Consider the following 19,311-nt stretch of genomic DNA (forward strand, 5'->3'; position numbering starts at 1 on the left):
GCCAAAAAGCATACAAATTATCCGCTCATCACAACACCAAACTTAAATTGTTGCTTGTCCCCAAGCAACTGAAAATCAAGTAAGATAAAAAGAAGAGAATATACTATAAACTCCAAATTATCAAGAAACTAAGCTCCAAATTAGATGAGCGGGACTAGTAGCTTTTTGCCTCCGAACAGTTTTGGCATCTCACTTTATCCTTTGAAATTCAGAATGATTGGCTTCTTTAGGAACTCCGAATCCAGATAGTGTTATTGATTCTCCTAGTTAAGTATGATGATTCTTGAACACAGCTATTTTATGAGTCTTGGCCGTGGCCCAAAGCACTCTGTCTTCCAGTATTACCACCGGATACATACATGCCACAGACACATAATTGGGTGAACCTTTCAGATTGTGACTCAGCTTTGCTAAAGTCCCCAATTAGAGGTGTCCAGGGTTCTTAAGCACACTCTTTTTGCCTTGGATCACAACTTTATTTCTTTCTTTTTCTTTCTTTTTCTCTTTCTCCCCTTTTTTTTTTTCGTTTTTCTCCTTCTTTTTCTCTTTTTTTTTTTTGTATTCACTGCTTTTTCTTGCTTCAAGAATCATTTTTATGATTTTTCAGATCCTCAGTAACATGTCTCCTTTTTCATCATTCTTTCAAGAGCCAACAATTTTAACATTCATGAACCACAAATTCAAAAGACATATGCACTGTTTAAGCATACATTCAGAAAACAAAAAGTATTGTCACCACATCAAACTAATTAAGCTAGTTTTAAAGATGAATTTGAAATCCTGTACTTCTTGTTCTTTTGTGATAAAAACAGTTTTCATTTAAGAAAGGTGATGGATTCATATTCATAGCTTTAAGGCATAGACACTAAGACACTAATGATCATAAGACACAAACATGGATAAACATAAAGCACTAAAATTCGAAAAACAGAAGAATAAAGAACAAGGAGATTAAAGAACGGGTCCACCTTAGTGATGGCGGCTCTTTCTTCTTCTTGAAGATCCTATGGAGTGCTTGAGCTCCTCAATGTCTCTTCCTTGTCTTTGTTGCTCCTCTCTCATGATTTTTTGATCTTCTCTGGTTTCATGGAGAATGATGGAGTGTTCTTGATGCTCCACCCTTAGTTGTCCCATGTTGGAACTTAATTCTCCTAGGGAGGTGTTCAGTTGCTCCCAATAGTCTTGTGGAGGAAAATGCATCCCTTGAGGTATCTTAGGGATCTCTTGATGAGAGGGGTCTCTTGTTTGCTCCATCTTCTTCTTAGTGATGGGCTTGAGGTCATGCCTTCTCAGTTGAACCGGCTTTGGATGCCATAAATGGTTATGGAAAAACAAAAAGCAATGCTTTTACCACACCAAACTTAAAAGGTTTGCTCGTCCTCGAGCAAAAGAAGAAAGAAGAGAGTAGAAGAAATGGAGGAGAGGGAGATGGCTTTGTGGTTAGGCCAAAGAGGGGAAGAAGTGGTGTTTTATGAAGGATGGATGTGAGTGGTGAAGAGAAAGAGATGTTGAGGTGATTGATGAATGGGTGAAGAAGAAGAGAGAGTGGTGGGGTTGTTTGGGGATCCTGTGGGGTCCACAGATCCTTAGGTGTCAAGGAAAAGTCATCCCTGCACCAAATGGCATCAAAATCCACGTTTTGAGCCATTTCTGGCGTTAAACGCCGGGCTGGTGCCCATTCCTGGCGTTTAACGCCAGGTTCTAGCCCTTTTCTGGCGTTTAACGCCAGTCTGGTGCCCCTTTCTGGCGTTAAACGCCCAGAATGGTGCCAGACTGGGCGTTAAACGCCCAACTGCTAGCCTCACTGGCGTTTAAACGCCAGTGAGTTCTTCCTCCAGGGTGTGCTGTTTTTCTTCCTGTTTTTCATTCTGTTTTTGCTTTTTCAATGGATTTTGTGACTTCTCATGATCATCAACCTACAAAAAGATAAAATAACAAAATAGTTAACTATAAAACATTGGGTTGCCTCCCAACAAGCGCTTCTTTAATGTCAGTAGCTTGACAGATGGCTCTCATGGAGCCTCACAAATGATCAGAGCAATGTTGGAACCTCCCAACACCAAACTTAGAGTTTGAATGTGGGGGTTCAACACCAAACTTAGAGTTTGGTTGTGGCCTCCCAACACCAAACTTAGAGTTTGACTGTGGGGGCTCTATTTGTCTCTGATTTGAGGGAAGCTCTTCAAGCTTCCTCTCCATGATGATAGATGGATGTCCTTGGGCCTTAAACACCAAGGATTCTTCATTCACTTGAATGATCAACTCTCCTCTATCAACATCGATCACAGCCTTTGCTGTGGCTAGGAAGGGTCTGCCAAGGATGATGGATTTATCCATGCACTTCCCAGTCTCTAGGACTATGAAATCAGTAGGGATGTAGTGGTCTTCAATCTTAACCAAAACATTCTCTACAAGTCCAATGGAATCTCTATGGTCTCATTTTGAGCCTCAGATTCCCATGGTTCCTCATTGGGGAACTCATTGGAGGCCAGTGGACGTCCAGTGAGGTCTTCCTCAGTGGCGTTCACTGCCTCTTCTTCCTCCCAGAATTCGGCCATGTTGATGGCCTTGCACTCTCCTTTTGGATTTTCTTCTGTATTACTTGGGAGAGTACTAGGAGGGAGTTCAGTAACTTCCTTACTCAGCTGACCCACTTGTCCTTCCATATTCCTAATGGAGGACCTTGTTTCAGTCATGAAACTTTGAGTGGTCTTTATTAGATCAGAGACCATGGTTGCTAAGTTAGAGGTATTCTGCTTAGAACTCTCTGTCTGTTGCTGAGAAGATGATGGAAAAGGCTTGCCATTGCTAAACCTATTTCTTCCACCATTACTATTATTGAAACCTTGTTGAGGTCTCTCTTGATTCTTCCATGAGAAATTTGGGTGATTTCTCCATGAAGAATTATAGGTGTTTCCATAGGGTTCTCCTAGGTAATTCACCTCTTCCATTGAAGGGTTCTCAGGATCATAGGCTTCTTCCTCAGATGAAGAGATCCTCCAGCAGAGCTATCCAAAGACATTTGGATAGTTCAGAGAGACCATCATAGAAAATACCTATGATGCTCCATTCAGAAAGCATGTCAGAAGGACACTTTCTGATTAATTGTTTGTATCTTTCCCAAGCTTCATAGAGGGATTCTCCATCCTTCTGTCTGAAGGTTTGGACTTCCACTCTAAGCTTACTCAATTTTTGAGGTGGAAAGAACTTTGCCAAGAAGGCATGACTAGCTTTTCCCAAGAGTCCAGGCTTTCTTTAGGTTGAGAGTCCAACCATATTCTAGCTCTGTCTCTTACAGCAAAAGGGAATAGCATCAGTCTATAGACCTCAGGGTCAACCCTATTAGTCTTGACTGTGTCACAGATTTGCAAGAATTCAGCTAAGAACTGATGAGGATCTTCCATTGGAAGTCCATGGAACTTGCAATTCTGTTGCATTAGAGAAACTAATTGAGGCTTAAGCTCAAAGTTGTTTGCTCTAATGGCAGGGATAGAGATGCTTCTCCCATAAAAGTCGGGAGTAGGTGCAGTAAAGTCACCCAGCACCTTCCTTGCATTGTTTGCATTGTTGTTGTTTTCGGCTGCCATGTGTTCTTCTTCTTTGAAGAATTCGGTCAGCTTCAACAAGAATGCCTTTGTCTTTGTTCCTGCTCATATGAAAGAGAAGAAAACAAGAAATATGGAATCCTCTATGTCACAGTATAGAGATTCCTTGAGGTGTCAGAGGAAAAGAAAAGTAGAAGACAGAAGTAGAAAATTCGAACTTATCAAAGAAGATGGAGTTCGAATTTGCATTAAGAGATAGTGTTAGTCCAAAAGTAGAAGGATGTGAGAAGAAGGGAAGTAATTTTCGAAAATTAAGTAAAAGATTTTGAAAACATTTTGAAAAACACTAATTGATTTTCGAAAACAAAAGTGGGAAAGAAGTAAAGTGATTTTTGAAAAAGATTTTGAAATTAGAAATTAAAAAGATTTGATTGAAAACTATTTTGAAAAAGATGTGATTAAAAAGATTTGATTGAAAAGTTATGGTTTTAAAAAGATGTGATTGAGAAGATATGATTTGAAAACAATTTTAAAAGATATGATTTGAAAACAATTTGAAAAGATATGGTTTTGAAAATTAATGACTTGCCTAACAAGAAAAGATATGATTCAAACATAAAACCTTCCTCAACAGAAAAGGCAAAAAATGTTCAATCAAATCATTAATTGTTAGTAAGTATCTTTGAAAAAGGAAAGAAATTGATTTTGAAAACATTTGATTGAAAAGATATGATTTGAAAAAGATTTGATTTTGAAAAGCTTTGAAAACTTGAAAAAAATTTGATTTGAAAACAAAATCTTCCCCCTTGTGCCATCCTGGCGTTAAACGCCCAGAATGTGCACATTCTGGCGTTTAACGCCCAAACTACTACCCTTTTGGGCGTTAAACGCCCAACCAGGCACCCTGGCTGGCGTTTAAACGCCAGTCTGTCTTCTTCACTGGGCATTTTTGAATGCCCAGCTTTTTCTGTGTGATTCCTCTGCAGTATGTTCTGAATCTTCAATTCTCTGTATTATTGACTTGAAAAGACTCAAATTAAAAATATTTTTGGATTTTTAATAATGAGGAATAATCAAAATGCAACTAAATAACAATGCATGCAAGACACCAAACTTAGCAGTTTGTATACTACTGACACTAACAAGATGAGAATGCATATGAGAAACAACAAAACACTCAAGTCAATAGAATTCAAAGATCAAAACAAGGAAATCATCAAGAACAACTTGAAGATTAGTGAAGACACATGCATAAATTCGAAAAATGCAAGAAAAACAGAAACATGCAATTGACACCAAACTTAAAATGAGACACTAGACTCAAACAAGACATATTTTGGATTTTATGATTTTGTAATTTTTTGGGTTTTTTCGAAAATTAAGTGAAAAGGAAAATAAAGGTATCAAAATTCTTAATGAGAATTCCAGGAATCATGCAATGTTAGTCTAAAGCTTTAGTCTAAAGGAATTAGACATGGCCGGCTAAGCTTCAGCAGGACATTGCATTCAAGAGCTAAATTGATAAGAATCAATCAGCCTTGGTGATGATAAGAACATCACCTTGAAACACTAGAATTCATTCTTAAGAACTCTGAAGAAAAATACCTAATCTAAGCAACAAGATGAACCGTCAGTTGTCCATACACAAGAACAATCCCCGGCAACGGCGCCAAAAACTTGGTGCGCGAAATTGTGATCACTACAACTTCACACAACTAACCAGCAAGTGCACTGGGTCGTCCAAGTAATACCTTACGTGAGTAAGGGTCGATCCCACGGAGATTGGTGGTATGAAGCAAGCTATGGTCATCTTGTAAATCTCAGTCAGGCAGACTCAAATGGGTATAGTGATAAACGAATAAAGCATAAAGATAAAGATAGTGATACTTATGTATATCATTGGTGTAAGAGCTTCAGACAAGTGTATGAAGATGCCTTCCCTTCCGTCTCTCTGCTTTCCTACTGCCTTCATCCAATCCTTCTTACTCCTTTCCATGGCAAGCTCGTGTAGGGTTTCACTGTTGTCAGCAGCTACCTCCCATCCTCTCAGTGAAAGCGATTGCATATGCTCCGTCACAGCATAGCGGAATTCATCTGTCGGTTCTCAATCAGGCGCGGAATAGAATCCAGTGATTCTTTTGCGTTATCACTAACGCCCCGCCCTCAGGGTTTGAAGCACGTCACAGTCATTCAGTCATTGAATCCTACTCAGAATACCACAGACAAGGTTAGACCTTCCGGATTCTCTTGAATGCCGCCATCAGGTCCTGCCTATACCACAAAGACTCCGAAGAATCCAAGAGATATTCACTAAGCCTCAGATGCTTATAGAACAAGAATGGTTGTCAGTCACCTTGTTCATGGGTGAGAATGGTGATGGGCGTCAATCATCACCTTCATCATGTTGAAGAACAAGTGATATCTTGGATAAAGAACAAGTGGAATTGAATGGAAGAACAATAGTAATTGCATTAATACTCGAGGTACAGCAGAGCTCCACACCTTAATCTATGGTGTGTAGAAACTCCACCGTTGAAAATACATAAGAACAAAGTGATCATTGGTTTCGGCCCCAGAGAGGGAACCAGAAGAACCAAGATGAAAATACAATAGTAAAAGGTCCTACTTATAGAAACTAGTAGCCTAAGGTGTACAAGAATGAGTAAATGACATAAAAATCCACTTCCGGGCCCACTTGGTGTGTGCTTGGGCTGAGCAATGAAGCATTTTTCGTGTAGAGACTCTTCTTGGCGTTTAACTCCCGTTTTGGTGCCAGTTTGGGCGTTTAACTCCCATTCTTGTGCCAGTTTGGGCGTTTAACGCTGGGAATTCTGAGGGTGACTTTGAACGCCGGTTTGGGCCATCAAATCTTGGGCAAAGTATGGACTATTATATATTGCTGGAAAGCCCAGGATGTCTACTTTCCAACGCCGTTGAGAGCGCGCCAATTGGGCTTCTGTAGCTCCAGAAAATCCACTTCGAGTGCAGGGAGGTCAGAATCCAACAGCATCTGCAGTCCTTTTGAGTCTCTGAATCAGATTTTTGCTCAGATCCCTCAATTTCAGCCAGAAAATACCTGAAATCACAGAAAAACACACAAACTCATAGTAAAGTCCAGAAAAGTGAATTTTAATTAAAAACTAATGAAAATATACTAAAAACTAACTAAAAGATACCAAAAACCTACTAAAAACAATGCCAAAAAGCATACAAATTATCCGCTCATCAGTTACCTCCGCAGAGTAAAGTAAAACAGATGACAGTGTGCTACACATGGTTCCATGAGAGGTTCCAGGTTCTACCAGCAGATGCTACTGATGAGACCGTGCGTATATACGCCCGTGCTTATATTCTGATGCTCTTGTCGTCTCAACTGTTTGCGGACAAAAATGCAAACCGGGTCCACCTTTGCTGGTTGCCTTATTTGGCATCGTTGGACGACTTTGGCAGATATAGCTGGGGTTCGGCTGCACTGGCCTGGCTGTATAGATGTCTTTGTCGTGGGACGAACAGAAACGTTGTTAACTTGGCCGGGCCGCTACAGCTTCTACAGTCTTGGATTTTCTAGAGGTTTTCCACGTTGAGGCTTAGTGGGTTTGATGTATTCGAGTTTCCTCTTGCCTCCAGGTACGGTTTATTATTTTCAGTTCACAAGTTGTTCAACATCATGTGTTCTTTCTAGTTATGACATCATTTTAATGAAAATTATAGGTGGGCTACGTATCTGCCGAGGAACGATGCAGGGGATCAAAGATTAGTATCTGCACGTCTTTTCTTGGATCGATTGCGTGTCCACAACGTGAGTCATTTAGTTATTGCTCTTAGTTTCACTGGTTTATGTTAAGTGTTGTGGTCTGATGAAACCCTTACTATTTCGATACACTTTGTGTGGGAGCCTTATTCTTCTGCCGAGGTTGGTGCTGTTATTCATCCAGAGATACTAGTTGACGAGCACCGTAGGCTATGGACGGCCGTCACTAGCCTGATATATTTTGCTGCGATTGAGTGGCATCAGGTCGACCGGGTTCTACCGCAGTTTGGCGGTGTTCAGCATCTCCCTCAGCCAGCTCTGAACATAGATTGGCTACATGCGAAGGATGGCAGGGGTGGGAACAGGTGGTTCCCCACGTATTATCGGGAGTGGCATCAGCATTGGGAGAACCGGCTTCATTTAGTCATCTGGGTCGATCGAGTTCTTGATCCCGGTCCATCATCAGAGTGTCAGACTACCTGGAGTGGTGGTGCCGTGTGGCGCACAGATTCCTATCCCCAGATGTTGCATTTTAGGATCCTAGGCTGATTGTGTTGACTGAGAAGGCTCGTCACAGAGGGTCGTCACAGGCACCTCCTAGAGTGCACGTTTACGACAGACCAGATAACAAGCGAGTAGATCGGCGTCGGCGTATATGCACCCGTACCACGGATCGAGAGTGGCGAGAGCTGGCTGACCGTTTGGAGGAGGACATCCTTAGAGCTGATCATGGAGATGCGGTGGAGTATCGTGTTCCTCGACGTAGAGGTAGATGACAGGCAGGGCGGGACGGCCGTGGAGGGGCTCGAGGTAGAGTACGTTCCGTTGATGATCAGGGCACTCAGCATGGTGTTGGTGAGGATGTAGTTGGTTCAGTCTCAGCTATGGATCAGCCGACCTACGATGTGGGCAGTAGCTATCAGCTCTTTGGGAATGTCGCCCCACATGCGTTTGCTGAGTATACCACTGCGGCTGTTGGGATGGACATTGATGATCCTGTTATTGAGTCAGAGTTCTATAGGGATATAGCAGACATGCTTATGGATGATGATGGGACCCATTATAGGCCACAGATGCCTGACCACCAGTCCCATTTTGCTGATCACCAGCCACAGACTGACGATGTTCTTCCTTAGTTGGCCGTTGACCTCAACGAGCCTGCAGCATCTCCGATTGACCCATGGTTCCCATTAGGAGGGACCCCAGCCTCAGCATTCAGCGCCGTTCCCGCACAGCCATCAGGACCAGCGGTAGAGTAGAGACCTAGGAGGGTGAGGCGTCCTCCATTGTGTGGCACCGGAGGTCACCTGCTCGGTCAGTTCAATGATGATGACAGTGACACCATTGAGGATTCTGATTAGTTATGTCATATTGTCACGTCCGATAGGAACTATATTAGTTTATGTTCTTCGCATGCTATTTAGGCTTATGTATTTCAGACTTCTGTAAAATGTTATCTGCCATGTATTTGATAGTTAAAAAAGGTTTGATAATTGTCTAATATGTTATCTGTTATATATTTGATAGTTTAAGCGGTTTGAGATTCTATGATATACATGTATTCTATCACAATTATCATGCGCAGTCTAAATGATACCACATTGATGCAATCAAACATCTAAAATAAGCGGAATTTATTCATATGAAATCAATGCAGAAAATCAATATGGTGACATTAATAGACTTAAGCAACCATACATAACTCAACTGAACAGTTCATAAAACAACTAAAACAACAAGGTAATGACATCTACGCATCCCTCCCGGTAGTATGTCTTCGCTGGTCACAGTTCCTCCGCGTATGCCCAGCCTGACGACATAGCCCACAGCGCTTCAGCTGGTTCTCCAGAGACTGATCCATACTACCACGGATCCTGGTTGCCCTTGGACGACCTTCCTTTGCACGCCTCATGTTAGGGTCAGGAATGATGGTTGGCCCAGCATATGGAGGCCATAGGCCTTCTGAGATAGGCGGAACAAAACCCTACTTGTAAACGTTGAAAACTTCACTCATACGATACACCTCATGAACATAAGACGCCCAATTAAGGCGGGAGTAGGCGCAACATGCAATGGCGTGGCAACAAGGATAATGCAGCGCCTGAAAGTGGCCACAGTCGCATATGTGATCTTTAAGGGAAACTCTATAGCTACCCAGCGAGAAGCCCCCGGTTGGTGTTGTCTCGGCCACGGTGTACTCCGATTGATGTCTGTCGTATAACGTGACAGTGAAGCACCTTGAGTCTCTTAGATTCCGATCAATTGCCTTGGCCAATGCCTGGCAAAATTCATTACCAGATCCGAGTTGTGCCTCTGCTGTTTGTCCCCGTACCACAAAAAGCTGAGCAAGCCTCCCGTAAGTTGACTGAACCAATGATGTGACCGGGAGGTTTCGAGTTCCCTTTAGCACCGAGTTCACACATTCACTAATGTTGGTTGTCATATGACCGAACCGTCTACCACTATCCTCATGTTGGGTCCATTTGTCGTACTCCATCCGATTGGCCCAATCACACATTGCTGGATTCTCAGTCCGCATGATGTCAAACTAGTAATAAAACTCTGCTTCAGTCTTTGCGTAGGCAGCATTCACTAACATCCTCCTTGAGTCCTTACCTTTGAAAGTTAGGGCAAAATTCGCTGTCACATGCCGAATACAGTATGCTCGAAAAGCACGTGGAGGCAGCCACCCAGTCTCAGGTGCCTCAAGCGCTGCCTTGATCCCATTATGCCTGTCAGAGATTACAAGGACACCCTCCTGAGGAGTCACATGCTCTCGTAGGTTGGACAAGAAGAATGACCACGACTCTGCATTTTCTCCTTCCACAAGGGCGAATGCAATGGGGAGGATGTTGGAGTTCCCATCCTACGCTATCGCCAACAGCAGCGTCCCTCCATACTTGCCATACAAGTGGGTACCGTCAATACTGACGAGGGGCTTGCAATGACGGAATGCCTCGATACAGGGTGGGAATGTCCAGAATAATCGGTGAAAGTACACCGTCGACTCATCAACCTCACCACGAAGCCGAACAGGAGAGGTCTTCAACACGGTTATTGTTCCGGCCATTGTTGACTGTACTCCTAGCATCCAACGTGGCAACTCCGCGTACGACTCTTCCCAATCTCCATATATTTGTGCCACTTCCTTCTGCTTCGCCATCCAAACCTTCCTGTAACTAGGCCTGAAACCATAATCGGCTTCTGTAACTTGTTGCAGTACCTTTACCATAACTGCAGCATCTGCCCTAACCAACGGAAAAATCCTCGCACAGATAACGTGGTAATCCAGCTGACGGTGATCACTGGAAATAGAGGTTGCTAAGCATGTGTGTGGCCCGTTGTACCTCCTAACCTCCCAAGTGTCCTTTCGTGCACGCAGCGCAACGCGAATCAACCAAGTACAACCCTTGCCGAATTGCTTGCATTTTCCATGATACTTCAGATGATCTGATTCGATGACTCTGTACTCAACACCTCGCCGGATGCTATAGTCCTTCACACTCAGCACAGCCTCATCTTTATTCTGGAAAGATTGCCCAATCTGGAATTCTGTAGAAGAGCCCCCGACCGTGTTACCACCGTCCTCCTGTTGACCCAGAACCTCCAAGTTTAGTGTGGAGAAGTGTGGAGGGTACTGTTGAGAAGCAGAACTTGAAGGCCCATGCTGCGCATGTGGATTGGCACCTGTGTCGTCGTCGCTGTCCCCGATGATATCGACAGGCTCCTGGTCAGAGTCATCGTCACACATTGCATTCTCTACTCGATCAGGTTCACCAAAGCCTTGCATATAAGGTAATTGGCAACCACCGATGCCCATGACGTCAGGCTGCTCAAAGATTCCTACATTCTCCAACTGTACAGAACCAAGAACCTCCGTTCGCTCTAAATCAGCCGCGAACGTAGGGGATCCCACCGGGGAAGATACGGTCTGACCGTAGGCATCGAACTTGACGCACCTCCCGCGGCAGTCGAGCTATGAACTGGAGCTGATGCCCCAGAACTATCGACACCGATCTCCAACTTCGCAAACAACTCGTGAATTCGGATCTCTGGAAAACTCCTAACACAATGGAACAGAACCCTAATATCTTCATCAGCCACTAGCACAAAGGTATCATACTGAACAGCGGTCGAGACAACTGCGATGGGAATCTTGTAGAATAGCTTCTTCACCCACTTGGTACCAAAGACGCCAAGCTTCTGCAAGATACTGTTCTTTAGATCTGACAAAGTGCTTGACGAACTGATGAACACACTCAGTGGTTCTCTGTCAATGAACTTCACACCATAGCTTTTGCTTTTTTTAATTTTCCCAAAGCAATGCACTAAGGCAAGAACACTATCCTCCTCACTTGTCATTGTGAGAATGATCTCTTATGCAAGTAGAATATCACCCACATATATATAGAGTTTCCGTGTTCCTAAACCGTTGTGACCTACACCGGTTTATGATCAAAATTCCTCCTTCATAAACCGTGGGAGCCTGCCACGGTTTATGCTTCGCTTTGTCCCATCGTAAACCGTTGCAGCTTGCCACAGTTTACACACAAACTACACAACTCATAATCCGTTGCTAGCTATCACGGTTTATGTTCAAATGAAAAACCGTGGTAGCTTCCCATGAATTACATAGAAGTGTGAAAATGCACATGTACGTAAGAGATATCTATTTTATGTATTTGAATAAAATTTTCACCCACTTTATTTATTTGGATAAATTACTCTAAAAAATAGGTACCTTTCTCTCTCTTCAAATAATATATAAATAAAGCTAAGAGATTTGTGTCCTGCATATCATCTCAGCATTCCCTCTTGCAGCGAAATTTCTATGAAACAATAATTAATAGGTATCGTACCTTTCTCTCTCTTTAAATAATATATAAATAAAAAATAATATAAATAGTATAAAAGATCAATTTTTTGTATCTAGCTACTACTTTTGATATTAATTAAATAAGCATAAGAAAAAAAATGATAGAGATGTATATTCAAGAAAAGAACTAGGTTAAATTTTAGATAGAGTTAAGGACCAAAAATTAATTTCACGAATTTTTATTGGGTCGTTTCTATATTCTTAGACTATATAATATGTACAAAGACAAATCCAACTGTATACAAATATTTATTTTAAAATTATTTTACGAAAACTGAGAGAGATTGAGAGGGGCTAAATTAAATATAGAAAAATATTTAAAATTTAGTAAAATTTATTATTTTTAGTTATTATAATTTTAATTATTAATTTAACTTTTTAGTTTACTATAATTCAATACCATATTTTTAAATTTTAATCTAAACTTTAAAACATTGATGATTAACTATTAGTTAAAAATAATCATTCTAGCAATTTTCCTAAAAAAGAAACGGCGGTATGACTAATCTTTTTTTTTTTTCTAATAATTCGGCGGTATCATGTAGATCCTGTCTCTCCTGTCTCTTTTCATTCTCACTACTGTTTCAATATATCTAATCTATTCCATTGTCACTACTGTTTCAATATCTAATGTAAGAGAGAGAGAGAGAGAATAATTTCTTATAAATACCTACTTCCTCAACATAGAACCCTCCCATAATTAGTGTTTGTAAGCAACATATATATTTCCATTTTATAGAAATACTCTATCATTTGTTCATCCGATCAGTCACGCTAACATGACAGGAAGTAGCAATAGTACTAATATCGTCACAACAAGCACCCATTCCCACAGGTAATCCAGCTTTCTTTGTAATCTCTCTTTATTCTTTAACAACAATAATGATACTCACTTTTAATTCGGATGAATGCAATGTAAAAATAACATCTTAGATACCCAAAATGTGGGGTTGGACTATATGGTTATAATTAATGTTCAAAATTTGAATCCAACATTTTTTGCCAACCGGATACGGGGATATGCATTGGGTGCGTTCCAAGTACACACCTAACAAAAGAAATTTTTTGTTTTACATAAAAATACTTTTTGAATGGGCACGTTTTTTTCTTATTTAAGGAGTAAAGTATTATTTAATTTTTAAGATTTAAATTAAATTTTAATATTTTTTAATATTTAAAGTATTTTATTTTTTTAAATATTTTATTTTGTTATATTTTAGTATTTTGTTATATTTTAGTTCTTTGATTAAAAATTAAAATTTTTATTTTAAAAATATTTTTTCTTTTATTATAATTTCTTTTTAAATAATATCAAAAATCATAATTATGATAACCATAATGCTATTATCTTTTATTAAGAAAAAAGTAATTATAGTGGTGGTTCTAGTAATTTGAGAGTAAAAATGATAAAAGAACAATAAAAAAATTATAATAGAAAAATATATATATTTTTTAAATTAATTTTAATTGGAGATAAAATTCAATGAAATAAAATATTTAAAAAAATAAAATATTTTAAACATTAAAAATAGAATTAGGACTTAGATAAAACATTAAAAACTAAATTAAATTTTATCTTATTTAATATTATGTGTTTAAACTTTAGAATAACATTGATAAATTTATTTATGAAAAAATAAAATTAATTATAAATAATTTTCCAGCCTTTTACCACCATTACCTAATAAATCATTTTCCATCCAACTCTTATCCACACTTTAGCACCCCCAGCATCACACTCTCCAAAATCCTCTCTGATCACGAACGCTGGCGTTGCGATGAGCCTCCACCATTAGTTGGTGAGTGCTGCCTAAAAATGGAGTGGATACGGAATAGTAATTAGCGATCAACGATGGATTCTCATCTCAGCCACAAAAACAAACAATAATTTCCATGCAGGAGCAAGAGATGTGGAAATGCAAGTCATATACAAGCACCGCTACACCAAAGGGTAAAGGGTCAAGGCTTGAGAATTACAGATAAATAGGTTAGGTTAGGTTAAAACTGATCATTTAAGAATTATGGATAATTTTTTTGGAATTGTTTATAGTTTTATAACTAAAATCTATTTTTTTTATAGGCACAAAGTCAATTTTATTTTTTAATTGATAAGTTTATTGAAGCTTTGAATATTTGTGGGTGGAAATTAAAGTTTGCTCAAATTATATTTCTTATAATCTTTTAATTCTAAAATTACTTAAATGTTCAGTTTAAAATATCAAGTTGATTATTTAAATTATTTAAATATTTATTTTTTTAATTTAAGATTAATTATTTAGATTATTTTAATCAGTTAATTATTGTACTGTTCTTTATTTCGTAATTTTATCTATTAACTACACTTTTCCCTTATTTTTTTTTTTCTGGATACCCCTTAGACTCTACATTTGTGTTGTGACATTGGAGTTAGCTTCAATTGCAATAAAGTATGAAGGCATCAACACCAATCCATTTCAAGAAATTCATGCAAGCATGTTACTTTTCCTTTTAGCTACACCTTGTCATGCAATGGCACTAGCAATCACAAACCATAACATTGTTATTATGCCGAATTCAATAACAATAATCGTTCTCTTTCATGTTTCTGGCACAATTTCATGTGAGTCACTCTTGTGGATCCTGGTGGCTCAGCTTTGGTGGTTTATTATCCTTAACGTCCTAATGATATTAGTTGTGGGAGTTTGCTTCTACTACAAGCATATTTATGAGATTATAATTGATCTTCATAATAATCTTCTTCTTCTAGTGGCTAATTATTGTTTCCGTACTACGGAGCCTTGTGATGAAGTTGGAAAAGAAGGTCAAAGTGCAAATCAGGAAGCACATTTAGAAGTTATTATAGCTTCTGATATATAATACATCGTGTTATATAGGCACTTATTAGGCAGTGTTCAAAGCATGTCAACCATCGTAGCTTCAAATCTTCAACTGCAATGTTTATGAAAAAGAAAAAATAAATAAATAAAGTTCAGACCTAAGAAATAAATTAATTAAACATATTCTTTATCGTTTTTGTGAAGGAGAGTAAAGATAAAGTTATTAACTATATATATGATAACGGATTTAGTGTGTATACATCGCAATTTTTTATCATATATATATATATATATATATATATATATATATATGGTGATTAAACAGAAAAGAAAGAAAAAAAAATAGAAAAAACCAAATTAATTAGCTAGAGTCATATCTAAATCTATTAGATGTTGAAGCTCATTCCATGGTTGGCTCCAATTCGAGTGAATGTCGTCCGCGCTAGAAGCAGCTGCTTTAGCCATACAATCTGCAACACTATTTGCAGTCCTCTGAATTAAAAGAATAGAGACTCTCCAATTCCAATTCATAACCTCATGTATATGTTTTGCCAAATTCCATTCCGGAATATCCTTACCAAGCATTCTTTGGTTTACGAGAAAAGAGCTTCTAAACAGTCTGTTTCACAAATAACCTCACGAAATCCACTCTCCAAAGCAAGAAGTAAACCTCTCCAAATTGCATACAATTCAGCAAAAAAAACACTACACACTTCGACTTTCTCAGTGCAACCTTTCAACCAACATCTATCAGGATTGCGAATGATATAACCAAAACCAGCATAGCCAAAAGGAGCAAACCAACTAGCATCACAATTCAATTTAACAGAATGAACTGGAGATGAAACCCAATACAAATAAAGTAAAGGAGGAGACAAAAATTGATGCATAACAAAAATAGTGTGAAACTCCCTTAGTGAACTACGAATCAAACTCACCACTTTACTATTAAATTCTTTAAAGCAAATGGAGTATATATTGTGGTGTCTAGTTTATGCGGATTTAAAATGGTAAACCCTCAACAAAAAGTTATTATATTTAAATATATAGTTTATTGCAAATTAAACCTCTATGAAAATCTAAAGACGTGTTATTTGAGTGCATATTGTTGCTCGGTGTGTCTCTTTCTGCCTATTTGTTCAGCATTTCTGTGGGCAATTCTATTTGTGCAAACATGTTTTCTAAACCATCACTAGACTAGATCCGCTCCAGGGGAGGGACATGACATCCAACACTTCTTAGGATGAAATATGTGGGATCAACACTAAAAATGGTCTCTGAATATTTTATTAAGAGGAGTAGTAGGACCAGCAACTTTTGTGATATGTAGCCATCAAATAGTCATCAATAATGATTTTAATTGTGTGAGATTGGTGTAAAATTTTATCCAATGACTCACTTTTCTTTACTGGTCCAGAATTTAATAAAATTGTTGGTTTTAGACTTTTTCTTTTATTAAGGTTTAAGATTAATGTTCAAACTTTAGAAAGTTAGATATTTTAAATTTGTGTTTTAAAAAAATAATTGTAAGTTAAATTAGTTTTTTTTATGTCACGTAACATATTCGCCTCAAATGTCACAAAACAATTTCCTATTAATATAAAATTAAATTAGTTTTTAATATAAATGAACTATTTTAATTCCTAAAATTTTAAATAGTGAGTCAAATTATAATTTTAATTATGTATATAAATTATCGAAATCAATCAACATATTTTTGTATATATTCATAAATTTTTTTTTTGTAGTAAGAAAATTTGACATAGGATTAATGCTTGTTTGGAATAATTAAATTGATAAAAAAAATTTAATAAATTTTTTTTATTTTTTAGCGTGTTTGACAAATTTTTCATAGTAAAAATAAAAATATTTTTTTTGAAAAACTATAATTTATATTTTTTTATTTTAAAAAAAAGATATTTTTTACATAATAAATAAATAAAAAATATTTTTATCTTATTTTACTCAAACATAATTGATTGATAAAAATATCTTTTATTATGAAATATTCAAACATAAAATTATTTTATTTTTTTAAAAAATTATTAAAAAAAATTTCTTCTAAAAAGATCATCCAAACAAACCTTTAAAGATGTTATGTAACCATGCAATTCACCCCTTTTAAAATATGGTCTGTTTTTGTACTTCAGATCATGTCTTACGGTTTTCTTTAATAGATCTAATAACATTTTTATTGGCACATTGAGCTAGATATTAATTCTAATATCATCTGTAACAATTCAGTTTACTCAAAATATTTTCTACTTTAATTGACACTCCGGACATACTTTACAATTTTATTCTTAATAAAAAGACAAAACCACTAAACCATCAAAACGCATAAACAAAAAAGAGAGATTCACATACGAGCGACATGTTCCATTCCTCTCTCTAACGACGTGAAAGTTTATATATGTGCTCAAACCAGCAGAATAATATTCAAGCATTTTGAAAATATAAAGTATGTGTATAAGCTAATAAGCTTCAAATAAACTCTGTGAAAAAATAAATTATGTCTTTTATAGGTTATGCTACGTGTAAACTAAAATCAGCCACCAAATTAACCATCAGTATAAAATACATGTTGGAATATAAATACACATTGAAAATAAATTAAACCACACATGTATTTATACACAAATATATTAATGACTAATTTTAGTAGTTGATTTTGGTGTACAAATAGCATTGATCAACTCTATTTTAGTGGCTGATATTTGTGAAAACCTGTCATTGTTTTTATTACCCAATTCGCTGCTTTTGAATTATTCGTGCATATTAACTAACAACAAACTTCTATTCCATAATATATTCACAACCTGTATGGTGAGAATAAAATCTGATCAACTCGTTAAATTACAGAATTTTCCTGTGTTGTAATGAATTTCCCTTTTTTTTATCTTTGAGATGATTAATAGTCTTTGATAAAAACCGGCAATTCAGTAATTCACTTAAAAAACGGGCTTATTTTATTTTTTATAACTAAACACTCACAAAAATCTAAATAAGATGTTGAGTTACATTAGTAAACGAAGCAAAAGCACCACCCAAGTCACCAACACTTCTATGATTCTCAAAAATAAATTATTCTAGTCATCTATAACCAAACTAGAGAGACAATCAAAGAAATACAAAATATAAAAATGGTATTTCTTGTGCTTTCAGTCTTTCACTACCTTTCTTGTGCTTCCAAATCTTTTATGTGATCATCAACCATGTTAGAGGCCTCAAGCAGCAACAATATCCAATGAACACATGCACTAAGAAGATTCCAGAGGAACTCGCAAATTCTCTTGTGGTAGAGGCACAATAAGACTACTAATAATGGAACCACATTGATGATCGCATACCACCACCAAAATTGGGCAACAAGGATCCAAAGTAGTGTCTCACAGCCAAGTACCCCAGAAACATGGAAGATAATGAGAATTTGGCAGCCAAGTTTTGAAGTTATTAGTGTAATAGCATGGCAAAATATTGCTGTGAGGAAAAGCAGAATGATGGGTTGTAATTCTTGAAATGGATTGGTGGTTTGTCCTTGGTACTTTATTCCAATTGAAGCTGCTTCCAAGGTTATTAGAAATATATACACCCTATGATGATTTCAAAGAAATTAAGAGAGTAAGAAAATGATAAGTACACCATTTATTTCAGGGGAAAAATACTTTGAGGGATTGAATTAGAATGAATTAGTTACCCTTTTGTTTGTTTGCATGATGATGTTGTGCTTATTATGTTGTTATCTGTCATTGAGTTGATTGGAATAAATATATCCTTGAAAAAGAGGAATGTATTGTGTTGGGTGACTGAGTTTTAATACAAGGAATCATAAGGAATGTATTGTGTTGGGTGACTGAGTTTTAATACAAGGAATCACCAAAAGCGTGTATTGACTTAAGCTTATACCTTCAAAGATGCTAATGTCGGTGACTATTTATAGTTACAAGAAATTGACTGAAAATTTGAAATGAAGGGAAACATTACAAATTGGAAATATTTTTGGTACGTAATATTTGTAGGATATATTAACGGGTGAAAACTCATGTGTAATTATTTTTTTATAAAATTTATAGTTAATTTTTTTTTAATAATTTTTAATTATTAATCTTATATAAATATAATCGTATGTAAATTTTTTAGTATTGATGATTTGATGATATATTTTATTATAATGTTGAATATAATATAAAATTGATTTTATATCTAGCGTTTAGTGTGTACATTATTAAACTTTGAATTGGTTAAAGGAGAGGTAAGTTTAGTGGATGATGCATTTCGGCCAAGTGACATATGCAGTAAACACTAAGCAAGTTCCCATATAAA

General features: G+C 37.2%; 1 protein-coding gene and 1 non-coding gene across 2 annotated transcripts; one reads left to right on the forward strand and one right to left on the reverse strand.

Moving 5' to 3' along the window:
• The first annotated feature begins 3,075 nt into the window (after window positions 1-3,075).
• Window positions 3,076-3,183, forward strand: LOC130948516 (small nucleolar RNA R71). The gene has a single exon (XR_009073082.1). It is a non-coding gene; the product is annotated as a small nucleolar RNA R71 (small nucleolar RNA).
• Window positions 3,184-9,844: 6,661 nt separating this feature from the next.
• Window positions 9,845-11,658, reverse strand: LOC130974168 (uncharacterized). The gene is made up of 3 exons (XM_057898931.1): window positions 11,256-11,658; window positions 10,229-11,139; window positions 9,845-10,162 (listed from the first exon to the last, which is right to left on the reverse strand). The coding sequence occupies exons 1-3, from the start codon at window positions 11,656-11,658 to the stop codon at window positions 9,845-9,847; spliced, it is 1,632 nt and encodes a 543-aa protein (XP_057754914.1).
• Window positions 11,659-19,311: the final 7,653 nt, after the last annotated feature.

Source organism: Arachis stenosperma, chromosome 1, assembly GCF_014773155.1.
Source record: "Arachis stenosperma cultivar V10309 chromosome 1, arast.V10309.gnm1.PFL2, whole genome shotgun sequence".
NCBI lineage: Eukaryota > Viridiplantae > Streptophyta > Magnoliopsida > Fabales > Fabaceae > Arachis > Arachis stenosperma.